Consider the following 22,553-nt stretch of genomic DNA (forward strand, 5'->3'; position numbering starts at 1 on the left):
CCCAAGAAAACCCATGCTGTTGATATAATGCTGTTCTTCATTGTCACTTAATAAATTTATTACAAATATCTACCCAGTACGGTGGTGGAAAGGAAGAAACGTACAAATGTTACAAGTGAAAAGCCAACATCATCTTATCCAACCACGTGTAAACCGATACCATTCTTTAAATCACTGTTATTTTATACGCAGTAACGGAGATTTCCAAGGCAATCAGAAACGATCGACTTGATTTATGATGGATTGATTGTGCACTTAACTATCTTTTCTTAGTTTCAGTAACGTTCCCACTTCAAAGCCTCGGCCAGATTTATCTCAAAACTGAAATGGTGAAATGTCAAAGGACATTGTTTATACTGAGCGCACACACACTCTCATGCACAGATACACACACAGACGACACCTGCATCTGAATCTTAGATGAGAAGAAGGGTACCAGTCCGAAACGTCGCCCATCATTTCTCTCCAGAGATGCTGCCTGACCCGGCGCTACTCCAGCACTTCGTGTCTGCCTTCTATGGACTCTGTTTGATCCACTCTTGCTTAGTTATGGTGAGGTGCAGATGCAATGAAAATCTTGCCTGCAGCAGCATCACAAGTGAATAGCCTCAGACAACACATAAAAATGTCAATTATACATAAAATTACATAAATTCTACAAGAGTGAAAAGAAAATTCACTGCAAGAAATAAGACATTACAGTGAGACACTCCAAAGACGTACAGATTTGTTGGTTAATTGATTTCTGCAAATTGCAAATTGTTCATATGGTGTAGGATAGTGCTAGCGTATAGGGCTCACTTGCACGGCCAGCGAGGTCACGACCCCTGACCCGTAATGTTGCCATGCAACGCCTTCTGGAGGACAAGCGGTGTACTGGAGGCAAGCACTTACTATGGCTGCCAGTACAGCAGGACCGTCTTTGGTCCCAGCAGGCGTTGAATTGTCACAATTTTTTGCCAGAATTCTGCCAGAGACTCTGAAGCCAAAATTGCCACCAAACTTTGAACACCTCAGTCCCAACCAAAACTCGTTATGAATGGCACCACATAATTACAGTGCTTAATCACATCAGGCTGCTTAACTTCATCCCAAAAAACTTAGTACAGTTGCAAACCTCACACTACATACCACAACATGCATACACTGCCTGTTGAACCATGTCAATCTCACCACCCCAGTATAATCCACAACACATCCTCATTCTTGTAGAAGACAAGTTTCTGCAATTAGAGGTAGCAAGAACTAATGGAATGGGAGAGACTTTCCTGCAGAGCCTGACCCCCATGGAGGATACAACGTTGGACAGAGAGACATTAGACAGGGCTGGATGAACATTTGAATTGCCAAGGCATAAACGACTATAAATGAAGTAAATATAGCTAGGTTGTTGATGATTGGCAGGACATGATGGGCCAAAGAGTATGTTTGGTGCTATATTCTTCTATGATTCTATGAAATGCTACTTGACTGCTGAGTGTTCTCACTATTCTTTATTTTTTGTTTCAAATTCTTCTTTTTCCTTTTGGAAATAAAGGGCAAAACACCGTTTGACATACAGCATTTTAATTTTCTATGTTTTATGCATCAGCACTCTTGTAACTCTTTACAGTGATATTTAGCAGAATGTTAACATTTTTCTAAATAAATCCGTTTATGTTTTAATTCTTTGTATCAAAGTAAATAATTCATCTCATAGCTGAAAATAGATAGGATATATTCCTCAATATTTCTCTCCTTGTGAAGCAGACCTTTTTTTATTCAATTTTTCTATTTTGTTTCCACTTTTCTGGAAATGACTTATGGAATATGGTTCTCCCTGCTCTGGCTCTGAGCTCTGGTATTTTCTCCATAACCCGCAGCAACTTCTTTCCTACATTCTCCCTGCCTTTACTCATTGATTGGGTGGACTAATTTGTCCTTGTGTTATTTTGTGCCATTTGTCGTAGCATTCTTTGGGACCTCTTTCTATGGTGAAGATGATATTTAAGTTTAAGATGCTCTTTCGATGACAGATGATAAGCCAGATACCAGCTGCAGAACTCACAAATCACTGTTCCTTGGGGCTTGTAATAACCCCAGATGCAGGTTTAAACCAGAGAAAGACACGTATGCCAGAATAATTCAGCAGGTCAGGTAGCATCCCTGAAGAACGTGGATAGGCGATGTTTCGGGTTGGAACCCTTCTTCAGACTGATCTGAAGAAGGGTCCCGGCTCAAAACATCACCTGTCCATGTTCTCCCGGGTTGCTGTCTGACCTGCTGAGTTACTCCAGCACTTTGTGTCTTTCCTTAGGGTTTAATGAAAAAGAGCTTACTTATATTTTACAGTTCCTTTTTCTTGTTTTGGTACACAGGAGACCAATTGCAGTGGCTCTGGTTACATCTCAAAAGATATTCCAACAAAGCCTTTAAGGTTATGGATACCAGTGGTGGAAGGATTTCAATCAGCTCAATTAAATGCTGGAATTGGAAGACAATGGAGACAGGGAGTGTAGGCAGGCTGCATGAAGTTAAGGAGAAAAGGCTGGCCAAGGGTTTGACCTGACAAAATAATATAACGGAATCACACAGGCGGAGCAGTGAGAGAGGAGAACTTCTTCAAAGTGGACATACCTTACGGAGGTTTTGCAGTGGGACGGACAAAGTGTGTAGGAAAGAAGTGCAGATGCTGGTTTAAATCGAAGGTAGACAAAATGCTGGTGTAACTCAGCGGAACAGGCAGCACAAAATCTTACCATATTGACGGTATTTTCCAGGTAAGAACGTATGTGTTGCGTGTGACGAGTGTATGCCCGAGGCTTGCTTGTCCTCCAGAACGCTTGAGCGTCAGTGCGTCACACTCTTTGACGTTTTGACCTACCGTGTAAGGGCCCTGTAGGGTAATCATGGTCGGCACAGACTCGGTGGTTCAAAGGGCCTGTGTCCACGCTGTTCCTCTATAGTCTAAAGCCCAGAGAACAAGTCCACGGTAGTACAAGAGGTGGTCCGTAGTGTTCCATTGCCGAGGTAGGATTAGGGTTGTGTGGGTCAGTTCAAGAAACTGATGTTTGCTGGAAAGTAGCTGTTCCTGAACCCAGACGTGTGGGACTTCAGGCTTCTGTACGTCCTGCCCGACGGTAGCAGTGAGAAGAGGGAACGGTTCAGATGGTGGGGATCCTTGATGGTAGATGCCGCCTTCTTGAGGCAGCGCCTGGTGTAGATCCTGATCCAATTTTAAATCAATTCAGTACTTAACAATAAGTACTCATTTTGTTTCTTGTATGCCGAACAAGCCAGAGACAAAACCTGCCATATTAATTAAACATTTAATAGGCAACAGGACATTCCTGCTGCTTCCATCAATATTTTATACTGCGTGTTTTATTTGGACACGAGGCTATTTTATAAAGGCTTTATGAGGGATGGCAAAATGCCATTGAGTCGAGCATGGTAGTTAGCATGCAATGGGAATGTTTATTCATTTGTTTATTCATTTCTATATCTCTCAAAATCACCATCTATATCTCTCGTATCCCTTTCCCCTGACTCAGTCTGAAGAAGGGTCTCGACCTGAAATGTCACATGTTCCTTTTCTCCAGAGATGCTGCCTGACCCACTGAGTTACTCCAGCACTCTGTGTCTATCTTCGGTATAAACCAGCATCTGCAGATCCTTCCCACACACAATGCACAGTTGGCAAAGCTCCAGAGCTCTTCTCACTGAAGCTGGTCCTTCATAGGTGGTCCTCTCACCAACAGCAAGACCTTCAAGAACTAGAAAGGGTTGCTCTTAATCTTTAATTAGCATCCAGCATCAGACTCATTGTCACTCACATCAAACGTATAACCCTGTGACGTTCTCATTCTGTCGGGAATGAGTTTTCCGAGCAGCACAGATTTGAGCGAGTGATTCAGACTTGAGATAGAGCGCGGAAACACGCCCATCGGCCCATCGAGTCCGCGTCGACCGGTGATCACCCCGCAGACTAGCACTATCCTACACGCTAGGAAAAACTTACATTTTTTACCAAACGCAAATAATAGTCAATAGACAATAGGTGCAGGAGTAGGCCATTCGGCCCTTCGAGCCAGCACCGCCATTCAATGTGATCATGGCTGATCATTCTCAATCAGTACCCCGTTCCTGCCTTCTCCCCATACCCCCTGACTCCGCTATCCTTAAGAGCTCCATCTAGCTCTCTCTTGAATGCATTCAGAGAATTGGCCTCCACTGCCTTCTGAGGCAGAGAATTCCACAGATTTACAACTCTCTGACTGAAAAAGGTTTTCCTCATCTCCGTTCTAAATGGCCTACCCCTTATTCTTAAACTGTGGCCCCTTGTTCTGGACTCCCCCAACATTGGGAACATGTTTCTTGCCTCTAACATGTCCAATCCCCTTAATAATCTTCTATGTTTCGATAAGATCCCCTCTCATCCTTCTAAATTCCAGTATATACAAGCCTGTACATCTTTGGAGTTTGGGAGAAAACCGGAGCACCTTAGAGGAAACCTCTACAGTTCACGGGGAGAACGTACAAATAGCACTCGTAGTCAGGATTGAACCGGGGTCTCTGGCGCTGTCACGCAGTAACTCAACACTGCCACCCAACCCCTGGTTTCTTGATGACAGGCAAAAAAATATAGTCGAAAGGATTTTCAATGGTGCTTTTATTATCATTTGTGCGGAGTGCAAATGCACAGTGAAATTCTTTTCTTACATAGAGTAAAGTGCAGTAGAATATTTCTCTACCAAAGCTTATCCTCGAAAAGCAAGTGAACTATTAGAAATAGCCTACTGAGCCCACATGCAAGTGGCATCATAGTTTGGTGCGATTTTCAGAGTCCAGTCCATGCTCTAGTTCTAACGAGTGGTGCCTGTTCCAGGCAAATCCCAAGCTGCTGCAGGCCTCCAGCCATCACCTTCCTTGAACACTACCAATAGACAATAGACAATAGACAATAGGTGCAGGAGTAGGCCATTCAGCCCTTCGAGCCAGCACCGCCATTCAATGCGATCATGGCTGATCACTCTCAATCAGTACCCCGTTCCTGCCTTCTCCCCATACCCCCTCACTCCGCTATCCTTAAGAGCTCTATCCAGCTCTCTCTTGAAAGCATCCAACGAACTGGCCTCCACTGCCTTCTGAGGCAGAGAATTCCACACCTTCACCACCCTCTGACTGAAAAAGTTCTTCCTCATCTCCGTTCTAAATGGCCTACCCCTTATTCTCAAACTGTGGCCCCTTGTTCTGGACTCCCCCAACATTGGGAACATGTTATCTGCCTCTAATGTGTCCAATCCCCTAATTATCTTATATGTTTCAATAAGATCCCCCCTCATCCTTCTAAATTCCAGTGTATACAAGCCCAATCGCTCCAGCCTTTCAACATACGACAGTCCCGCCATTCCGGGAATTAACCTAGTGAACCTACGCTGCACGCCCTCCATAGCAAGAATATCCTTCCTCAAATTTGGAGACCAAAACTGCACACAGTACTCCAGGTGCGGTCTCACCAGGGCCCGGTACAACTGTAGAAGGACCTCTTTGCTCCTATACTCAACTCCTCTTGTTACGAAGGCCAACATTCCATTGGCTTTCTTCACTGCCTGCTGAACCTGCATGCTTCCTTTCATTGACTGATGCACTAGGACACCCAGATCTCGTTGAACTCCCCCTCCTCCTAACTTGACACCATTCAGATAATAATCTGCCTTTCTATTCTTACTTCCAAAGTGAATAACCTCACACTTACCTACATTAAACTGCATCTGCCATGTATCCGCCCACTCACACAACCTGTCCAAGTCACCCTGCAGCGTTATTGCATCTTCCTCACAATTCACACTACCCCCCAACTTAGTATCATCTGCAAATTTGCTAATGGTACTTTTAATCCCTTCGTCTAAGTCATTAATGTATATCGTAAATAGCTGGGGTCCCAGCACCGAACCTTGCGGTACCCCACTGGTCACTGCCTGCCATTCCGAAAGGGACCCATTTATCCCCACTCTTTGCTTTCTGTCTGTCAACCAATTTTCTATCCATGTCAGTACCCTACCCCCAATACCATGTGCCCTAATTTTGCCCACTAATCTCCTATGTGGGACCTTGTCGAAGGCTTTCTGAAAGTCGAGGTACACCACATCCACTGACTCTCCCTTGTCAATTTTCCTAGTTACATCCTCAAAAAATTCCAGTAGATTTGTCAAGCATGATTTCCCCTTCGTAAATCCATGCTGACTCGGAATGATCCCGTTACTGCTATCCAAATGCTCAGCAATTTCGTCTTTTATAATTGACTCCAGCATCTTCCCCACCACTGATGTCAGACTAACTGGTCTATAATTACCCGTTTTCTCTCTCCCTCCTTTCTTAAAAAGTGGGATAACATTTGCTATCCTCCAATCCACAGGAACTGATCCTGAATCTATAGAACATTGAAAAATGATCTCCAATGCTTCCACTATTTCTAGAGCCACCTCCTTAAGTACTCTGGGATGCAGACCATCAGGCCCTGGGGATTTATCAGCCTTCAGTCCCATCAGTCTACCCAAAACCATTTCCTGCCTAATGTGGATTTCCTTCAGTTCCTCCATCACCCTAGGTTCTCCGGCCCCTAGAACATTTGGGAGATTGTGTGTATCTTCCTCAGTGAAGACAGATCCAAAGTAACGGTTTAACTCGTCTGCCATTTCTTTGTTCCCCATAATAAATTCCCCTGCTTCTGTCTTCAAGGGACCCACATTTGCCTTGACTATTTTTTTCCTCTTCACGTACCTAAAAAAACTTTTGCTATCCTCCTTTATATTATTGGCTAGTTTACCCTCGTACCTCATCTTTTCTCCCCGTATTGCCTTTTTAGTTAACTTTTGTTGCTCTTTAAAAGAGTCCCAATCCTCTGTCTTCCCACTCTTCTTTGCTATGTTATACTTCCTCTCCTTAATTTTTATGCTGTCCCTGACTTCCCTCGTCAGCCACAGGTGTCTCTTACTCCCCTTAGAGTCTTTCCACCTCTTTGGAATAAATTGATCCTGCAACCTCTGCATTATTCCCAGGAATACCTGCCATTGCTGTTCTACCGTCTTCCCTGCTAGGGCCTCCTTCCAATCAATTTTGGCCAGCTCCTGCCTCATGCCTCTGTAATCCCCTTTGCTATACTGTAATACCGACACTTCCGATTTTCCCTTCTGCCTTTCCATTTGCAGAGTAAAACTTATCATGTTGTGATCACTGCCTCCTAATGGCTCTTTTACCTCTAGTCCCCTTATCAGATCAGGATCATTACACAACACTAAATCCAGAATTGCCTTCTCCCTGGTAGGCTCCAGTACAAGCTGTTCTAAGAATCCATCTCGAAGGCACTCTACAAACTCTCTTTCCTGGGGTCCATTTCCAACCTGATTTTCCCAGTCTCCCTGCATGTTGAAATCTCCCATAACCACCGTAGCATTACATTTTTGACACGCCAATTTTATCTCCTGATTCAACTTGCACCCTATGTCGAGGCTACTGTTTGGGGGCCTATAGATAATTCCCATTAGGGTCTTTTTACCCTTACAATTTCTCATTTCTATCCATACTGATTCAACATCTCCTGATTCTATGTCACCCCTTGCAAGGGAATGAATATCATTCCTTACCATCAGAGCAACCCCACCCCCTCTGCCCACCTGTCTGTCTTTTCTATACGTTGTGTACCCCTGAATATTCAGTTCCCAGCCCTGGTCCTCTTGTAACCATGTCTCAGTGATCCCTACAACATCATACTTGCCCATGACTAACTGAGCCTCAAGCTCATCCACTTTATTTTTTATACTACCCCCCTCTACTCATCTGACCACCGTTGTTTCCCTGCAGCTGACCTCAAGGGCACGGTAGTCAAGACCCCGGTTCCCTCTCGTCTCCAACCACTCCTCACCAGTCAAATCCATCGTTGTCGCCAGCTCCATCCTCCTGGTCTCTGGTCTTTGGGGGATGAGCAGGGGCTGCTTGATGGGCTCCCCCATCGACGCTCCGGTCTGCTGGGTCCTATGTGCAGGAAACCGGCTTGGCCACTACCCCCTGTAGGTCGTGGTCCACCAGGTCGTGTTCGACCACGGTGAAATGGAGGGAGATAGAAAGACAACATTTTAGATCAAAACCCTCTTGAAGAACTGGTCATCTTCCCTTGGCCTGCTAAACTATCCGTTATACCTACAAGTGGCGAGAACCCTCATAGCTAAACATGTAAAAATACAGCGATCTTGGCCACCTCCATTCACAAAAGAAATGTGCCTTTCAATAAGTCATAGCAGCAGATTTAGGCAATTCAAGTCCACTCTTCCATACAATCATGTCTGATCTCTTTCCCTCTCAACCCCATTCTCCTGCCTTTTCCCCATAACCTTTGACACTCGTATTAATCAAGAATCTGTCAATCTACCCAACGACTTGGCCTCCACAGCTGTCTGTGGCAATGAATTTCATAGATTCGTCATCCTCAAGAAATTTATTTTCCCTTGTCCCTTCATGTCCTTTTATTCTTTTTTTAATCTTTTCCCACTCTCCCACTAGTGTACAAAATGTACACAAAATTATGTACAAAATTATGAGAGCAATAGATCGGGTAGACGCAGAGTATCTTGCCCAGAGTGAAGGAATCGAGAACCAGAGGACATGGGTTTAAGGCGAGGGGGAAATATTTAATAGGAACCTGAAGGGTAACTTTTTCAGAGTGGTGGGTGTTTGGAACGAGCTGCTGGAGGAGATAGTTGAGGCAGGTACTATTGCAACGTTTAAGAAACAATTAGACAGGGACATGAATAGGAGAGGTTTAGAGGGATATTGGCCAAACACAGGTAGTCGGGACTCATGTAGATGGGACATGTTAGCCAGTGTGGGCAAGCTGGGTCGAAGGACCTGTTTCCACCCTGTAACACTATGAATGTAGTGGAAACATCCTCACTGGAGTCATAGAATGAGTCATAGAATGTGTGGAAACAGGGACCGAACTCGGAATGCGTGGAAACAGACCGAAGGGGCTGTTTTGCCGCTGCATCTTTCAACTGAATGCTCCTTATGAGTTAAGGCATCAGAATACAAAACGGTCAGTCAGAAGCAAACACTTGTATATGGGTTATATTTTATTCTATTTACAGACATTACCTATAAATATAATACATCATTTCTTGAAAAGACATCTGTTTTAAGTCGGTGGACACATTAAATAACACATTGAATTTGCAGAGTTCCATTATAATGTAGCTAGCTGGTTCCACCTCATGACACCCTGTGGCTGTGGAAAAAGACTAGACTTTCAGTCAAATTAAACCAAACCGAGAGAAAGAAAAATCAAACAGAGACTCGCTTCATTATTCAGCTTATTGTAGACCTGAGATAGTGAGAAACACATCAGGAGGTAAAAAGTGGCGGGGATCCAAGACATCAAGCAATATTTAAATTTATACTTCAAGAAAGAAAAAGGTGGAACGCAAAAAAAAAGGATTGGGAGATTTGTTGCAGCAGTGAATTGTTAGCAAGTGCAATTAATGCAATCCCCCACCCCACTCTCACCGCAAACTACACCTCAGAAGTGATCGATGTGGCTCTGGTGAGTCACCCATGGACTCCAGGCAGACGGGATAATAAGCTGGAGTTGGAAATGCCACCATCTCAGGGACAAGTGACAGTCATCCCAAGACCAGCAGGAGTCCCGGTCTGTGACCAATACTCACGTCTCAATAAAAAAGGTTCAACCACAGCAGAGGTGAACGACAATTTTTTTCAGAACACGTATTACAAATAGAAGACATACAATCCCGAGTGTCTTTTGTTGTGAAAGACTTGAAAAATATTTTTTTTGGGGAGGGGGGGGGGGGTCTGTTTCAGTTCTCAGTTCCTTCCCCTCCCCATTTCCCATCCCTCCCCATTTCCCATCCCTCCTCATTTCCCATCCCTCCCCATTTCCCATCCCTCCCCATTTCCCATCCCTCCCCATTTCCCATCCCTCCCCACGCCCCCCCACCCTCCCCACCCCAATAATCTATTCTGTACAATTTTGTTTTCGATATTAGTTCGGATGTTGAAGGTGCAAAGTAGAACTGCAAGGGATTTTTCACTGGTAGCTACAAAAGGAAGAGGGCAGGGTTGGCGCTCCCGGAGCAGGGGTCAGGCGAGATGTTGGCACTGGCTGGTCTGGTGGTCAGACGCTGTTGATGATGATCAGGGCCGGGCTGGAGTTCTGCTGGCTGGTCTCACACTGCACGTTCTGGTCAGCCAGCCTGGCAAAGACCCGCGGCGTGCCCAGGTTGTAGACGCCAGCGTGGGCAAAGCAAGCCTTCAACGCCACTGTGCGGACCTCCTGCCCCTTCAGCTGGATCTTGTAGGTGGTCTGCCCCAGCCAGGTGAACGATCCGTGGACATCCAGCATCTCCGGGCTACAAGGAAGGACAGGGTAGAGTCATGACATTAACAAGGAACGGTCACCTTGCAAATAGCTCTGCTTTGTTGGATATAGCAATGATGTGTAGGAACGAACTGCAGATGCTGGTTTAAACCAAAGATAGACACAAAAAGCTGGTGTAACTCAGAGGGTCAGGCGGCATCTCTGGAGAAAAAGAATAGGTGACGTTTCAGGTTGAGACCCTTCTTCAGCAAGGATGTCATTGCTACCATCTACCTCATTGGAGAACCTCGGACAAGCTTTAATCTGACTTTGGCTTGTAAAAAACATTATTCTCTTTATCCTGCTTCTGTCGACCATGGACGGCCCAATTGTAATCATGTATAGTCTTTCCGCTGACTGGATAGCACATAACAAAAAAGCTTTTCACTGTACCTCAGTGCTCGTGATTAAACTAAATTAACTAAACTCAATTTGATACAGTGAGGATGCGGGGAAAAAGTTCACAAGGATGATGTTGGGACTGGAGGGCTTGAGCTTAGTAAGTTAAGTTGGGCTGAGTGTTTCCATTGAATAGAACAGTGCAGCACAAAAACAGGCCCTTCAGCACGCAATGTCTGTGCCAGGCATGATGCCAAGACCAACTCTTAACTGCCTGCAAATAATCCATATCCCCCATTCCCTGCATATCTCAGTGCCCAAGCAAAAGCCTCTCAATGCACAATCATCTCTGCCTTCTCCATCATCCTTGACAGTGTGTTCCAGGCACCCACCATCCTCTGTATATAAAAAAACACATTTGACCCGTCCGCCCACCCATCCATCCATATTATCTATATATCACCAAAACTCTGTATCGCAGTGATCTTGTTTGTTTGGCTGATGTTTGAGGTTAGTTGTTTGTTCATTAACCGTATTTGTGCCCCCGTCACATGTAGCGTCACACATAGCGAGACAATTTTAGGACCACCTTACTCACCTTTGCACTGGGTACCCTTTCATCCAAGTTTCATTCCAATTTGTCTTATATTTTTAAAGTTAGATAGATTTAGGTTTAAAAATTCGCTTCATAAACTGAGGCTTGGCAAGGTTCAGCATGTGATGTTACAATGGGAGGGGGGGGGGATAAGGGGGATGGAGTGGGTGAGTGAAGGGTGCTAGACCAATGCAGGAGCGGTTTGGTGGAGTTTTAAGGGTGATTGAGGGGGGATGGAGTGGGTGAGAGGGGGTTGAGGGGGGATGGAGTGGGTGAGTGACTGGGGAGGAGGGGGTTCAGGGTGATTGAGGGGGGATGGAGTGGGTGAGAGGGGGTTCAGGGGGGATGGAGTGGGTGAGGCGGAGGAGGGGCGATAAGGGGGGTTGAGGGGGGGGAATGGGGAGTGAGGGAAGGGAGGGTGCAAGAGAAGTTTGGGGGAGTTTTAAGGGAGATTGAAGGGGGGAGGGGAGGAGGGGGGATAAGGGGGGTTGAAGGGGATGGAGTGAGTGAGTGAGGGGGGGGAAGGAGAGGGTGCTATATCATATATCATATCATATATCATATATATACAGCCGGAAACAGGCCTTTTCGGCCCTCCAAGTCCGTGCCGCCCAGCGATCCCCGTACATTAACACTATCCTACACCCACTAGGGACAATTAAAAAAATTTTTTTTTTACATTTACCCAGCCAATTAACCTACATACCTATACGTCTTTGGAGTGTGGGAGGGAACCGAAGATCTCGGAGAAAACCCACGCTGGTCACGGGGAGAACGTACAAACTCCTTACAGTGCAGCACCCGTAGTCAGGATCGAACCTGAGTCTCCGGCGCTGCATTCGCTGTAAAGCAGCAAGTATACCGCTGCGCTACCGTGCCGCCCAAAGCAGGTGAGATTTGGGCCCAACAGGCCCACTTGGGCTAGTCTTGTATGTTTGTTTGTTTGTATATACATTTGTTTGATCCCGAAATACAGCCAAAACGATACACTGTAGCGCAACAATTTTAGGCCCACCCGACTCACCATTGGCCTGCAGTATGCTGGAGGAAGTTTCGTTCGAATTGTTGTTATATTTTAAAAGTTATTGACATTTTAAACTTTAATATATCTCCTTTCCACTTGACCTGCCCGTCAGCTGCAGTAATACCTCCGTGTTCGACATCACAATGGGAACCCCACAGGTCTTATATGAGATCGCCATTTGAATGGCGGGAGTGGCGGCCAATGGGGGGGGGGGGGGGGGTGAGGACAGTAGAAGAGGCAGGACCGGAAGGAGGGGAGGGGGAGGATCCCGCTCCCCATTGAAGAGAGGAACTGGGGGTCGGGAATGCTGCCGCCGCCGGAGAGCCCCAAAGAGTGGGGGGGGGGGGGGGGGGGGGAGTGGGTGAATGGGAATGGAGTGGGTGAGTGGGGGGGAAGGGGAGTGGGGAGAGGAATGGTGCTCGACCAATGCAGGAGAGGTTTGGACCCAACAGGTCCACCGCAGCTGGTTCCTTTAAAATTTGCCCCTCTCATCTTAAAGTTATGTCCTCTATTTATTGACATTTCCATCCTGGAAAAAAATTCTGGCTGTCTATTCTATCTATGCCACTCAATTTTATATACTTCTATCAGCTAAGAAACTAGTAAAAGGTTAAACTTGAAAAGCTTCAAGCAATGAGTGTTTCATATTAAGAATGGGATTCTGGGCAGAATAACATAGCTTCACTACAAGATTTTAAAATATTGGATCAGAACACAGGGTTTATTTACAAAAGGGATTATTGAGCTGGTAGTAAAGAGTGCAGGGAAGATTTACAAGGATGTTGCCAGGACTTGAAGACCTGAGCTGAAGGGAGAGGTTGGGCAGGCTAGGACTTTATTCCTTGGGAGCACAGGAGACTGAGGGGTGATCTTATAGGGGTGTATAAAATCAAGAGGGGAAGTGATGGGATAAATGCAGTCTTTTACCGAGGGTAGTGGAATCAAAAAACAGACAGCATAAGGTGAGGGGGAACAAGATTTAATCGGAACTCGAGGGGCAACTTTCTCACACATCGTGCGGTGGGCGTATGGAACAAGCGGCCAGAGGAGGCAATTGACACAGATACTGTAACAGCATTTAAAAGAAACTTGGACAGGTACACGGAGAGGAGGCATATGGATCAAACATTGGGAAATGGGATTGCCTTAGATGGGGCATCTTGGTCAGCCTGGACGAGTGGGGCTGAAGGATCTGTTCCCATGCTGTATGACTGACTCAAGTTGGGTTTTTGAACAATATTTCTGGTATCCGTTATTGCTCCTGTTGTATTTCCAAACTGCTGTTATCAGATTGCTACGGTGGAACTGCATTCACATACTTTGAATCATGAGTCCAAGACATATCCAACATGGCGCTTATTCAACCACTTTAGTTTATTATTGTCACGTGCATCGAGGTACAGTGAAAAACCTTTTTCTCACGTGTTATCCAGTCAGCAGAAACATTATTCATGATTACAATCGAGATGTCCACAGTGTACAGATAAAGGGAATAACATTTAATGCAAGATAAAGAGGATGCTTGTATTCATCATAATGCAAGATAAAGTCCAATTAAAGATAGTCCAAGGGCCTCCAATGAGGTGGATGGAAGGTCAGAACCACTTTCCAGATGGTGGGAGGATGGTTCAGTACTCGTGATCAAATAAATGTGTGAGTCAGTCAAATAAACCTGTACGCAGTGTTTAGTTTAGAGATACAGCACTAAAACAGACCCTTGGGCCCACCGAGTCCGCGCTGACCAGCGATCACCCCGTACACCAGCACTATCCTACGCACCAAGGACAATTTACAATTTTTACCGACGCCAATTAACCTACAAAACTTGTACGTCTTTGGAGTACGGGAGGAAACCGGTCACGGGGAGAGCGTGCAAACTCTGTAGTTAACAGCCGTAGTCAAGATTAAACCCGGGTCTCTTGGCACATTGAGGCAGCAACTCTACCACTGCCCCACCGTGACACCCAGTGTGAAGCAAAGTGCAATGTTACCTTGTGGCCTTGTGCCGCAGGTCCACGATAATGTCCACTTCGATCTGACAGCAGTTGAACAGAACAAGGGTAACGGGGACTAAACACAAACTGCGGAGCAGAGAAAAAATACATTTTAAAATATGTTACGCAAATCCTTCTGCCAAATATAGCTGGGTTTAACTAAGGGATGGACGTTGTTAAAGGCTGCATTAATACCGTTTTTTGGGGTATTAATGCACCGATTTTCCGGCAACTGGTGGTCTGACACTTCCTTTAATCCGGACAGAAAACGAGAGAGCACTTGAAATCCCGCCTCGAAAATGTGGTGCCTTGGCAGCCGATGCCGATCTCATTGGGACTTCCGCAGCCGATCGGCAGGTCGAATTTGCCTCCAGCGGATGGGGCTCGGGATAGCCGGCAGATCCGTTCCCGTAGCAGACTTCAAAGGCTGACTTTACTGACCGGTATCTCTGTTCCTTGGCGGCCTAGGAAGACCGTTCCAGTACCGTTGAACTCCTCTCGGAGGCCGTGACCTCTGTTGGTCTGGCAGAACGGATAATCCAGAGGGGCACTGGCGGTGGACCTGTACCTTAATATCCATAAGACACAGGAGCAGAAATAGGCCATTCGGCCTATTGAGTCTACTCCACCATTCAATCATGGCTGATCTATTTTTCCCTCTTAACTCAGAAACACGTCTGTCTACAGCATTTACGGGGGGAAAATCACAAAGTGCTGGAGTAACTCAGCGGGTCAGGCCACATCTGAAGAGGAAATGGACAGGTGACACTTTGGGTCGGGAGCCTTCTTCAGCCTGAAGAAAGTTTCTCGAGCACTGCATTTTGCTCAATATTCTATTATCTGCAGTTCCTTGCATCTCCTTATAAGTGGAGAATATGTCGTTGTTACAAAATTCTGTGCATGACCAGTCAGTTCAGCAAAGATCAGATAATTTATGCAAAAACTCTCAGGGTCTCCTTGGTATTTATCTTTATCGTTTTATTTTCTTTCACTAACTTGCTTTTTAGCTCAAATCGTTCCCATGTCTTCACTTTAGTTTTTATGGCCTTTGCTCACAATTCTTATTTTAAACAATGCCAAGTGTCTACCTGCTGCTCAACTGGTCACTGCTCAATAACATATCCGATTAACTGCTTACAAATGGGATTTGGGATAAAAAAAATCGATTATATTCATGGTTTTTTTCACAAGTAACTACAGATGCAAGTTAACAAAAACAAAAATAGTGGAGTAACTCAGCGGGTCACGCAGCATCTGGGGAGGACATTTTGGGTTGAGACCCTTCCTCGGACTGATTGCTGTAAAGGAGAGAAAGCTGGAGAGGTGGGGGTGGGACGAAGCCTGGCAAGAGATAGGTGGATATCCGTGAGGGGGGTGTGGTAGGCAGATGCTAGATATAAAAAGTAGACAAAGGGTGTAAGATAAGGAAAGAAGAGTGAAGTCAGAGGATATAGATGGTGTTTATTACACGGGAGGAACATTATGTAGCGGCTCCTTGTTCAAGAGGAATTAACAAGCACACCATTTCATCACAAATCGCTGAAATTGATGTTTCCATCTCTTTTGCTCGCCTGAAATCTGAAGGTATACTCGTCCAAAAAAACATGGATTAGAATAGATTTTTTTCATCCCAAATTCCATTTACAACCAGTTAATCAGATATTTTATTGAGCAGTGACCAGTTGAGGAGTACCTTCAGCAACAGACTGTTTCCACCAAGATGCAGTGTAGAACGCCACTGGAGATCCTTCTTCCCTGTGGCTATCAAACTGTACAACTCCTTCCCCTATTGACTATCTCTCTTCTCCCCCCCCCCCCCCCCCCCTGGTGAATACTTAGGGCCTTTTTCATAAGTCCATGTCAAAGTAGCAGTATTAGGCCATTCGGCCCATCGAGTGCCATTCAATCAATACGGACCTATCTTTCACCTCTCAACCCCATTCTCCTGCCTTCTCCACATAGCCTGTGACACCCTTACCAATCCCAGAGTAAGAGAATGAAGAACCAGAGGACATAGTTTTCAGGTGAGAGAAAAAGATTTAATAGAAACCCGAGGGACACTTCCCATAAGGACTCGACCATGGAATTTGAAAATAGCGCCAAAACAAAGCACATGGGCTCAGTAGACTATTTCTGTAAACTTGCTAATCGGGGATCAGATGTATGGAAATGCTCTACTGGACTGTTTGTAAGAAAAATAAATTCAGTGTTAGCACTCTGCACATGTGACAATAAAAGCAACATTGAACTTGAAAAGGTATTTCTGGAACAAGGCTAAAGTATGGATGCTTCCAATTGAGTCATCTTAATTTACAAACCTCTTTTGATGAAATGAGTGGTCATAGTACTCTGGGTAATGAAGGCTAATCTTAATGAGATGTGAAAGTTGTTCCAGGCTTGGTCTTGCAGGGAGCTGTGGCTGTTCCAGTCGGATGAATTTCAACAGAACCATTTCCTGCGCTTCCTGGAATATACAGGAGGAAAATAACACACATACCTTTTGCACAAGTTCTACAACATAACAATGAAAATATAACTTAAGCTTTATTTAAGCTGTAACAAAGCATGATCTGGTTTGCATCTATGACTCTACTTTAAAGGAATCAGTTGAAAGCGAATATATACATCGCAAAATCAAGACAGTGCTGAAAGCAGGATCATCTTCCCACTACCCTGTTACAGTCGGCTTCAGAGATACAGCACGGAAACAGGGCCCTTGGCCCACCGAGTCTACACCGACCATCTACACTAAGACCATTTCACACTCGTTCTATGTAATCCCACTTTCTCATCCACTCTCTATGTATTAGAGGGCAATTTTACAAGAGACCAATCAACCTGCAAACCTGAAAGTCTTTGGGGTGTGGGAGGAAACTGGAGCAGCCAGAGGAATCCCACATGGTCACAGGGAGAATGTGCAAACTCCACACAGGACAGCACTTGAGGTCAGGGTCTTTGGCAATGTGAGGCAGCAGCTCTACCAGCTGCATCACTGTGCCCTAATTTCATTTTTAATTTCTTCCCCATTTACTCAAACTATTTTCTATACCTCATTAGTCATCCTTTAACATTAAAATGTTCTCAGTTTGTGGTCTGCCACTGTCCTTTGCTGCGTTAGAGGGCAGCACAGTGGTGCAGCTGGTCGAGTTGCTGCCTCAGCGCCGGAGACTAGAGTTCAATCCTGACTTTTGGTGCTGTCTGTGTGGAGCATGCATGTCCTCGCAGGACCCTTTTCCTACAAGATGCTCCGGTTTCCTCTCACATCCCAACGAAACGCAGGTTTGCACATTAATTAGCAACAAACAAATCTGTAAAATTGACCCTGGTGTTTTGGGAATGGATAAGAAAGTGGGATAACATAGAACTTGTATGAACGGGTGATCAGTTTAGTTCAGTTACAGCATGGAAACAGGCTCTTCGTCCCACCGAGTTCACACCGACCATGGATCACCCTTTCATACTAGTTCTATGTTATCCCACTCTCTCATCCATTCCCTACACACTAGGAACAATTTGCAGAAAGCCAATTAATCTATAAACCCGCACGTCTTTGGGGATGTGGGAGGAAACTGGAGCACACTGAAGAAACCCACGTGGTCACAAGGGGTATGTGCAAACTCCATACCATTCTGATAATCTGTCCTTTATACTTAGAACATGGGAAAATGCCCACCAGCGCACACGTTATCCTAATGCGGAATAAATTCATTGCCAATAACACAACCTTCACCACACGCGGTGATGGGGTGATTCAAAGAGTCACCTCACCATCCCTTAGGGTACAGCAGTAAATCCCATTTTAGCCAGTGGCGCACATATCACATGAATACATAAAACGTGAAGTTAGAAAATTAATTTTTATTCCAATTTATTTAACTGATTTTAAATTCCTCGGGTGGATGCCACAACTGAGATTTGAGCTGCTGTTTCGAGATCGTTAGTCTAGGGATTGTTGTAATAAAAAGGAGGATTGTTTAAAAACTCTGAAACGCAGCAGCTGGATTACCTGTACATGAGGTAAAGAACAGGCTTCTTTCCCGATGGACTGGAGAGCAACATGGAGCTGGCCTTCCAAGATGAGCTGTTTATTGTCCTCCACAACGTAAGCCTGTAACAAAAGGAAAAAACAACCGTCTCTTTTTTGCTCTGGTTTATTTTTACCCACATGTTTAGACCTTAATGGGGTATCCTTATTGTTTTGATGTGTTTATGCTTCATTCTTAATAGTTAACTGTATGTTTGTGTTGTCATTGGTGAGCGGAGCACCAAGGCACATTCCTTTCTATATGCATACTTGGCCAATAAACTTATTGATTCATTCAAGATGGCAGTGGGTTCGTTCTCACTCTGAGCCATTGCATAATGCAGGACTATGTTATTTCCATCATTAAACACCTATATTAACCAAGCATGGACACAGGCGGCACTGTGGCGCAGCTGTAGAGTTACTGCCTTACAACACCAGAGTCCCAGGTTCAATCCTGTCTATGGGTGCTGTCTGGTTGGAGTTTGTATGTTCCCCCCATGACCTGTGTGGGTTTTCTCAGGGATCTCTGGTTTTCCACACTCCAAAGGCGTACAGGTTTATAGGTTGAAGATAGACACAAAAAGCTGGAGTAACTCAACAGGACAGGCAGCATCTCTGGAGAGAAGGAATGGGTGATATTTCAGTTAGAGACCCTTCTTCAGACCCGAAACGTCACCTATTCCTTTTCTCCAGAGATGCTGCCTGTCCCGCTGAGTTACTCCATCTTTTTGTGTCTATCTTCAGTTTAAACCAGCATCTGCAGTTCCTTCCTGCAGGTTTTCTAGGTTAATTGGTTTGGTAAAATTGTAAATTGTCCCGAGTTTGCAGGATAGTGTTGGTGTATGGGGATCACTGGTCAGCGTGGACTCGGGCCTGTTTCCACGCTGTATTTCTAAACTAAACAAAGATATTTCATATAAATCAAGCCATTGTTTTCCATCTTTTATATATCACTTGCCCAACATTATGTTTATTAATGTCACCTTTAGTGATACAGTACGGAAACAGGCCCTTTGACCCACTGTGTCCACGCCAACCAACAATCTCCTGTACACTAGTTCCATGTTATCCCAGTTTTTTTTTACATTAGGGGCAATTTACAGAGGCCAATTCACAAAAACCTGCTCGTCTTTGGATTGCATGAGGAAATCGGAGCACCCGGAGGAAGCCCTCACGGTCACAGGAAAAATGCCCAAATTCTGTACAGACAGCACCCGTAATCAGGATCGGTGCTGTGAGGTAACAACTCTAATGCTGCGCCACTGTGCCGCCTTGTGTATCGAGATGCAGTGAAAATCCTTGTTTCACACGCTATCAAATCAAATCTGATAATATTATACTTGAATATAATCAAGCTAAACTCAAGTAGAATGAGTCTGAATAAGGGGTCCGACCCTAAACGTCACCTATCCACTTTCTCCAGAGATGCTGCCTGACCTGAGTTACTCCAGCACATTGTCTTTTTTTTGGGTGTAAATCTGCACCTGCAGTTCCTCGTGTCTCGTACAATAGAGTAACGGGGAAGATACAGAGTGCAGAATATAGTTCTTCGCATTGTAGTGCAACAGTTCCAGAGACATTGAAGACTCATTCAGTGATTGCCGCGGGGCTGCAAAATGTTTGCAAGTCAAGTATTTTGTTACAATGCTCCCAGCAGCTAATTTGGACACAGCAAGCCCTCAAAAACTACGATAATGACAAAACGATTTGTTTTATGTATATCTTACTGAAACAATACATGATGTTTACTTCCTATTCTTCAAGAACCATGGGATCTTTAACATCTCCCAACCTACCGACTTGCAGACCGTGCACTTTTGTTTGCTACCCAAGTGGAATATGTTCTGTTCCTCCAGTTTGCAGGAAGTCTTATCAGTTTGAAGAATGTTCCCCACCCAAAACTTTGTTTTTCCATTGTCCTCCGCAGATATTGCCTGACCTGCTGAGCAACTCTAGCACTTTGTGTGGCTTTTGCTGAGACATTATTTACAACAGTTTATTGTCACGGCATTAATTAAAGCTATCTAGTTTCCCTACACACAATGGACCTATAGGCCAGAGGGAAGTGGAGGTGGCATTCAGGAATTGCTTTTCACATAACAGGATTTACCAGAATGTCAGAAGTCAGGCATTCCATATTTGTTATGGTTTTCTTTCAACCTTCAAATGTGCTTTTAATAAGCACGCCAGTGTAGGATACAAAACAATCACAAAGTCACTGCTTCAAGTTAGAAAGTGGTCTGTAAATATTGAGTTACATTCTCTAAGTTTTAAGACATTTTGATGGGTACATGAACATCAGACCGTTAGTGGGATGTGGGCCAAATGCGGGTAGGTGGCACTCGTGTACATGGGGTAGCTTGGCCGGCATGGACAAGTTGGGCCGAAGGTAGACACAAAATGCTGGAGTAACTCAGCAGGTCTGGCAGCATTTCTGCAGAAAAATAGGTGATGTTTCAGGTCAGAACCCTTCCTCGGACTGTAGGGCCCGTTTCCGTGCTGAATGACTCAATGACGACGATACCAAGTTATAATCTGCAAGAACATTCAATGTACAACTGCAACATTAATGCCGATTATACCAACCTTCCATAATACTATGATGTTCAGATCCACCTCATTGCACTTCTGCACTAATTTTGTAACATTGCCAGTTTTTGGTCTGCTGGGGACCATGGTAGTCTGCAATGCAGCTTTTCGAGACTGTGCAGCACAGCAACTTTGAAAGAAGAAGTCTGCACACGGAGTAGTTGCACTGATTATCTGCAAAACACAACACAAAGAACTCTCAATTATACAATCCATGCAAGACACTATTCCAGACCTCCCAACATTTGATTTTACAAATTCAGTATTTTGATGTCCAAAATTCAGAATTTTACATCAAAATTCATAATATGGCGAGTAATGCAATTTTTCAGCAAAAAAAGTTTGCATGCCCAATGCGCGTACGCGTTGCGCTACACTCATGTGTGAAAAAAGAACAATTATTGCCAACAGTCTGTAGTTCTTGGACTACATGTACAATGTCAGGTCTATCATGAGTATATTCTGCTATTTACAGAAAGGTTATTGAACAGAAATACTTTTTACAACACAAAGAAAACATTTTGTTTTCTTTTCTCTATTTTCCTTTTTCCTTACACTAAATGTATGACTAAGTTATGAAGAAAGTGTTTCATTTAAAACTGCACATACCTAATTTCATTGAAGATATACTTGCTCCAGTGGTCTTCAACAGCAAATCACAACAGTCCATGTCCCCCCCACCCCCCTTCCCCCACCCCTCTCACCTCCCACTCTACCCCCACTCTCGGCTCCCCCCTACTCCTCTCCCCCCTTTCCCCGCCTCCCCCATTCCCCCCCACTCCCGCCCTCCCCATCTTTTCACCCCACCTCCACTCCACCTCCCCCCACCCTCCTCCTCCCATTCTCCCCCACTCCCCACCACCCTTCCTCCACTCCCCTGCCCCCCTCCCCTGCACCCCGTCCCCTCTCAACATCAACGGGCCTCGCGCTATGCGCCGAGGGGGGGCCAGCGGCGAGGCGAGTCGGGGCCAGCGGCGAGGCGAGTCGGGGCCAGCGGCGAGGCGAGTCGGGGCCAGCGGCGAGGCGAGTCGGGGCCAGCGGCGAGGCGAGTCGGGGCCAGCGGCGAGGCGAGTCGGGGCCAGCGGCGAGGCGAGTCGGGGCCAGCGGCGAGGCGAGTCGGGGCCAGAGGCGAGGCGAGCGGCGTGAGGCGAGCGGCGGGGCATGTGTTTGCGGAAAAATATGAGGTGAAATCAGAATGGCGGAAATGAATTAAGAAAGCGGAAACTTTCCGCCAAATTCGGAAGGGTTGGGAGGTCTGCTATTCCAAACTCGCAAGCACCCTGACACCCAATAACCAAACCATAAAAGCGACCAAGATGTTATTTTGCTGGAAAGGGTGCAGAGAAGATTAGAGAGATGTCGCGACCACACAAGGGGCTGAGTTAGAGGGAGAGATTGTGCAAGCTTGGACTTTATTCTCCGCAAGGGTGCATTCTCAGCCTCCTTTTCTCCTTACCCACCCACGACTGTGCAGCCAAATACAAATCCAACTCAATTTACAAATTCGCAGGTGACACCATTGCAGTGGGCTGGATATCAAATAATGATGAGACGAAGGAGATGGAAAACCTTGTAAC

General features: G+C 45.3%; 1 protein-coding gene across 2 annotated transcripts in view; it reads right to left on the bottom strand.

Moving 5' to 3' along the window:
• Positions 1-10,000: 10,000 nt before the first annotated feature.
• The window catches only part of trappc8 (trafficking protein particle complex subunit 8), a 125,795-nt gene continuing 113,242 nt past the window's right edge, over positions 10,001-22,553 (bottom strand). For both annotated transcript variants that reach the window (XM_078398029.1, XM_078398028.1), the window contains 5 exons: positions 20,974-21,150; positions 18,367-18,468; positions 16,679-16,824; positions 14,358-14,447; positions 10,001-10,400 (listed from right to left, as the gene is read on the bottom strand). In XM_078398029.1, coding sequence (XP_078254155.1) covers positions 10,166-10,400; positions 14,358-14,447; positions 16,679-16,824; positions 18,367-18,468; positions 20,974-21,150 — 750 coding nt within the window. In that variant the 3' untranslated portion in view covers positions 10,001-10,165. The remainder of the gene's footprint in view (positions 10,401-14,357; positions 14,448-16,678; positions 16,825-18,366; positions 18,469-20,973; positions 21,151-22,553) is intronic.

This window comes from Rhinoraja longicauda, chromosome 4 (genome assembly GCF_053455715.1).
Source record: "Rhinoraja longicauda isolate Sanriku21f chromosome 4, sRhiLon1.1, whole genome shotgun sequence".
Taxonomy (NCBI): Eukaryota; Metazoa; Chordata; class Chondrichthyes; order Rajiformes; family Arhynchobatidae; genus Rhinoraja; species Rhinoraja longicauda.